Source organism: Larimichthys crocea, chromosome XI, assembly GCF_000972845.2.
Source record: "Larimichthys crocea isolate SSNF chromosome XI, L_crocea_2.0, whole genome shotgun sequence".
NCBI lineage: Eukaryota > Metazoa > Chordata > Actinopteri > Sciaenidae > Larimichthys > Larimichthys crocea.
In genome coordinates, this window is record NC_040021.1 from 7888816 (window position 1) to 7895092 (window position 6277).

The following is a 6277-nucleotide window of genomic DNA, read 5'->3' on the forward strand; positions in this document are numbered from 1 at the left end:
TGTAGCTTTTTATTTCTTTTCACTTCTGTTATTGGCCCAATTACATTCTGGTCACAAATCTGCCTTTATAGCTTTGAAGCTTTTACCTCCTCCAACTGCTTTCAGTCCGTCCGTTTGTGAATTGGGGATAGAAACATTCTTCAAAATGCGTAATATGAAATATTCATAGGTTCTGCATCAGCATTGTTGCTACGTGCAATGCATAACTCTGATAGCCTCCTCAAAAGTCTTTTGACTATTAAGCTTTTTTAACAAGAGAAAAAAGACATTAAGTTAAACTTGTTTGTTGCATGATATTTCCTTTATATGTCCGGTACTGCTTCCATTCTCAGTTTAGATCTCTTGGATGCTGACGCTTTCTTTTAGTGCACATACAGTATGCACTTAAACTCACATTTTCTATTCAGCAGACACTATTTCCTTTCTTTTGTTCTGCAACATCAACCTTAAAGACTCTCTCTTTCTTCTTTGTCATCTAAATTAACTCCCACAAGTGGTATTTTTCAGCGCATCGGCTCTGATGGATGAGCCTTCCCAACCTGTTTTTGTCAGCATAAACCGAACACCGTGCCGCATATTGATCGACCGGAGGTAATCCGAGTGCTGAACGGAAGGAAAAGACAAGACACTGTCATCTTGACCCTTGCTTTGGGATTCAGGTCTCTCTGTGACAGAGGGTCAGTGACTGAAATAAAGATGATGGAGTAAGAAAGAGAGAGAAAAATGGGAAAATAGAACAAAGGCAATATGGATATTGAAAAGCACAACAACTCTTCTGGACTTTTTGGAGATATTCTCTTATTTTGATTCATATCTTGATCAATGCTTCATGTTTTGCCATTTACTTTACACTTGTTGTCTTTTTTCTCTGAACTCTGTCAATTTCTACTTCCAATCAGATGGTTTCCAAGGGAACGCCTAGGATCAGTCTGACCTTCTGCACAGCCTCAGAAACAAAATGAACATGCACTGCAATGCTCATTCTTCAGTCCTTCATGACCTTATATAAAACCAGCTACAAAACGTTCAAGCGTTCAATTCTAAATATACCAAAAGATTATTGAAGTGCAGTGCAATACCAAACAGACTTGATTAAACTGCCACTAAACATCTGATGGATGATTTTTTCTCTCCCTACAGTTTGGTTGTTATTAAGCCCTGTACCTTGGCGGTCATTAATCATTTGATATCCTGTGAAGATAATTCACACAAGAAATGTTGTCTTCAGAACTGTTAGCCCGTTAGGAGTCCAATAAAACTAAAGCTGTACAATAAATTGTAATTAAAGATGACTGGAAAAGGAGAAACTGTGACAGGAAACTGGAGGAATACAATGTAATCAAGGCTAAAACAACAAACAAATTTCATTTCAATTCTTGGAAGCTGCTGAAAAACCCAAAGGTCAAAGCAAAGCAAAACGGAAGAAAACAGTGCTTACTTTGTATCTCACACAAACGCAGAGAAAGACACAGGAGAGCTCTCCCAATCAGTATTTTATAGGGGAACTGGTGCCTTTACAGTCCCCTTGGTAAAGTTTCTTGTTCTCTTCTTACCCTACAGTTGTGGATTAATAGGAAGACCTTGGCCCGCTATAAAGACACTCTGAAACCATTTGTCTGGGTTCTTCCAGCTATTTTCAGATTAAATCATATTCTGATGCAACACATATATCTCCTATGAAAATCAAAGCATCCCTGAGCCTGCACAGTCCCAATAGGCAGCGTGGAGATGAGCTGTTTCACTTCAACTGAAAACAGCGGATTGGGTGAAATCGGCAGGGTGAACTCCTCACGTCCTCCTCATGAAAATGCAGGAGTTCTTGATTTGGAACTGAGGGAAACTTCGAGACTCCCCGACTGCTGCATGTTTGGAAACTGCTGGAGCATGAGCGAGGAAAGAGCACAAACATCTCAGCCTCTCTTCTTCTTCTATTTCGTTTTGTTACTGCACCGTTAGTCATGGATAACATTCCTCAGAAGAATATACAGAATATATAAAATTATTTTGAAACATATTTCAATTAAACAGAGATAGTATGTGCTGTTCTTTATCACACAGTACAATGGATTAAGGAATGGTTTTGTTGAGATTCATCTTGTGTATCATCTCCTTTTTATTAAAAACAGCAGGAATCTTATTAGGAGTGCTGTGTATTTTATGTAACCCAGCTGGGACCAACCACCTGGCTGCTGAGATCCAAGTAAATATGTAATTTCGAGTGATTTAGAATGATTAAAAAGATGAGCCTTTACTCAATGTTCTAAAAGAAAATTGGGTTATTTGTGGTTGACTGTTGCTATGGAGAGAGAATATTCTGGGGTTAAGTATTAAGAGTCTTAAGAGGAAATATGGCCTAAGAATAATAAGGCAGGAAATAAAGTAGTAATAGGCTACTCCGTCACCCTGATGAGGAAAAGGGGTTACAGATAACACTGGGGAACACAATTTTTGTTGAGTTAGGTCGGACAGACAAATTTTTGGGTGCGGAATCCAAAACTGATCTCAGTTTTTCTCTATCACGTCAAGTTTTTGAACTATAGGATCCCCGTTTTCTTAAAAAAATATAATAAAAATACTGTACTTAACATATATGTGCTTGTTTTCACTTAAACAAAAGTAACAGTCTGTGCAATGATCTTTTTGCTCTCGCCAAACCATGGGGATACCAAACTCCAACTTTTCACGTCTTCCTTTAGTCCACATCCGTAAACTCTCCACACACTGCTTGCACACTTTGTGAGGGGCACATGGCTTGTCTTGATCACAGAGTTTTACTTTAAAATATGCAAAATATGCTTTGACACATGCACTGATGTTTGCCCTGTGACTTGGAATGGTGAAACTAGCACAAATATAGCAAAAGGAGTCAGGGTTGTTTAGGTGTTTACAACGAGAAGTAGCAGGAGCAGACATGATCTGGAACAAAGAAAATATATACCTATGTAAATAAAACACTAAGATGGAATAGTTACAAGCTTTGAAAACTACAAAAACAGCATCAAACCAAATAGAACTTACAACGGTGTGCCCATGGTTACAAGGTTAAGAGAAAAGCCAGCACAAATCCTCTTAATTCCCACTATGCTCACTTTCTGTTTGCAGATATTGATAGTACTGACCTATTGGGAGCTACACACACCTCTCACTACAGACTCAATTGTGACTGCGCAAACAAGTTGCCATGTCGCTGTGGATGAGTCCAATCGTAATCAGCCTGCAAGTCTTACTACAGCTAATCAGTGGAATTTTGCTTATCTGGAGGGTAAGCTGTGGAGAAAACACTTGTCGTGCTAGAAAAAAACTGACTGCAATTTTGGAATCGGCATGCCAATCTTAGTTTTAATCAGCATAACTCAACAGAAGTGTAACCCCAGTGTAATCGATGGATAGATAAACTAGTGAGAATGAGACAAAAGTGGAACAACAGAAGTGACAGAAGTTATATGATGAAAATATATGCCATATATCTTGTGTTGAACCTTTCAGACTGACATTGCCTCAGGCATCTCCTCTGTTGATGAGCTGCAACTTGAAATCCTGTCAGCAGCTTCTCATTCTTAGTTATTGATCTACACGTAATAGAGGAATCCATACGGCACAATGGCTTTCCATGCTGAGTATCCTCAATATTTTTTTTTTATCCCTGCATATTGTATGTGTGTGTGCTAATGGGCTGTTTTTTTCTGAATGGGGCTCTTGGCAGTGAAATTCAATTTTGCTTCATTCAGAGCTGATGGAGAACTCACATTTCCTGTCCCTGCTTCTTTTGAATTTTTCTTTCATTCAGTCTTTTGACGTGATGTATTTTTCAGTCAGAATACACCACGTGTATTTTAAAGAACTGTCATTATATTTGAAACATAACATACAAGGTCTTTACTAAAAAAGACCTTGTATGTCATGCTTAATACATTGACCTAAAGGATTATAAGAAGGATTGCATTAATTTTCCCATTTTGTGAACATGAAGACAGAGGTCACATTTACGCATATATGTCTGCGTTTCAAAAGCTTTGAATGCATCCATATAGATTTGCCATTATATATTATATTATAAGTATAGCAAAAGCAACAAAAACACAAAAGAAACCAGGAGCACAGTCCGAGAGTCCAATTAGCTCCACAGCAGAAAAAGAGACTGACAGAGAGAGAGAGAGAGATCTTTGTGGACCTTATTAGTGCCAAGCTCTGTCTGCTGTTCCCTGGAGAGTAGGGTTGGGATGTGGAAGGAGCTAGTGGTCACATAAATTTAATGCTGGTCATGCACGCATCACCTTCAAACACACACACACACATCCTCACGGCAGGCCTCACACCATTAGTGCTGAATGAAGTCAGATGAAAACACAACACTCTCTATATGGAACCCACTGTGTCCTCAGGGAACTACTCACATTGCTGGTTTTGTGCAGATTTTCCCTCAAATAAATGTGTCAAATAATTACATTATCATTTTTATCACAGCAAATAGCACCACACTGCCCCCTACTGGTGCACTGGGAGGAAATAATCCACTTATCTAAAAAGATCTAGTTAAATCAGTGGATTTCAGAGCTCCTATAAAGAAGAATAATGTGATATTATTTTGTTTCCATATGGAGGAGTGATTCATTCAAGCTTCGCATCTGCTGAAGTGACAGCTATTAGGCCAGCTCCTGCTGTGTTGTATACACAAAAGGCCGACGCGTGTCGACCCCCTCCACACCGCACACGAGCCTTCTTCCATCATCTCACTCAGCGGGCACGGACAGTAGGGCACGTGTTTCTTCACACCTCTCAGACAAATGGCTACACAGACGGAGATACTGAGAGGTGGAAGGGTTGAAAAGTTCAACAAGGTTTATCAACAAAAACAAAAAAAAGAAACTGAGATATATAATTTAAACTAAATAAATAAATATGATGAACTAATATGTCTCCATGTGGACTACACAGTGCACGGTGCAGGCAGCAGGTATAGGCCCTGCGTCTAATGTCTGTTTAACATCTGATCAAATCACCATGGAAACATGTTTCAAACACACCAACCTCTCACTAGAGATGCTTTAAAAAATCTACATCCAAAATTGAGAAAGAAAGTGACCATATGGTTGGAGTTTGCTGGAGTGTGACTTCGCACCTCAACACCGTGGCGCACGGAGACACTTGGGGACGCGTCAAAGCGCAATTTGGCACCTACCGCCGGAGCCCTGATAAATAGGAGGTTCCTGCCTTCAGTCCCACAGCCTCTGAGGACTTTACACAAGACAGACCACTACAAGGAACCATGGAGTCTTTCACTACCAACAATGGATTAACTTCTGTTTTTACTGGAGACAATGTTTCTCAGCAGTCCGGTCGTTTGTGGAGACCGTGGACTGGAATCGAGGACAAAACTGCGGCGCACAAGGTGAGTTTAGACGAACTGAAGTCTTTAAAAAGACTTTTGAAGGTTTTTAAAGTCAAGCGTGCAATGATCAATAGAACAAAAACACTGACAAGAATACCTTGTTTTAATTTTCAGGCTGCTTCTACTCACGGAGACCTTTCTGCTGGAATGCATCCCAAGACTCCTCAGGTCATTCACCCTGTGAAGTAAGTAGAGATTTGTTGATGAAATCCGTTTTCATGCAGTTTGTTTCTTTTGGAGAATGTCTTACTAATTGTTGTTCTTTATTTTTTTTAAAAGGTTGTTCTGGCCCAAATCGAGATGTTTCGATTATCTGTACCAGGATGCAGAAATGCTCCTGCGCAACTATCCGGTCCAAGCGACCATCTGCCTTTACGAAGACTCCAGCAGCGACGAAGACAGCGATGATGAAGAGGAAGAGATGGAGAAGGAGCTGAACTAAATGCGGCTCTCTGGAGCCTTCCATGACGAGTTGTTGTATAATGTGATAATATATTTCTCTTTAACTTATTTACTGTAAATATTGTAAATAGACTTTTTCCACTTCTATACCAAACGAGAATGTAAATGCTTATTAAGTTATTCCTCTAACATTTCTACCTCTTTTGTATTTTGCTGAAAACTGCAATAAAATACTTAAAATTTATGTCGTTGTTTGGAGTTTAATCATTGATTTGAATCTGGATTTTTTTTTTGTTAGAGCCAAATCAAATGAGTTATCACATGAGTCATTAATGGAGCTCTTTGCTGCTGACTGTGCAGACTTTAAAAATAACCTTTTAAAAGCCTTTTCATTGAAGCTTCTTCATAACATTGCTCTTAATTATTTCATGGGGCTAGCAGGCACCTTTGGGCTTACTTACTTTTTTTTATGTTAGTAGCAGGTTT

General features: G+C 39.2%; 1 protein-coding gene across 1 annotated transcript; it reads left to right on the plus strand.

The window, feature by feature from the left end:
• The first annotated feature begins 5165 nt into the window (after positions 1 to 5165).
• On the plus strand, positions 5166 to 5982 carry ripply2 (ripply transcriptional repressor 2). The gene is made up of 3 exons (XM_019277388.2): positions 5166 to 5389; positions 5504 to 5574; positions 5669 to 5982. Exons 1-3 carry the CDS (start codon positions 5267 to 5269, stop codon positions 5829 to 5831), a joined length of 357 nt encoding a protein of 118 aa, XP_019132933.1. The 5' UTR covers positions 5166 to 5266; the 3' UTR covers positions 5832 to 5982.
• The last annotated feature ends 295 nt before the right edge of the window (positions 5983 to 6277 follow it).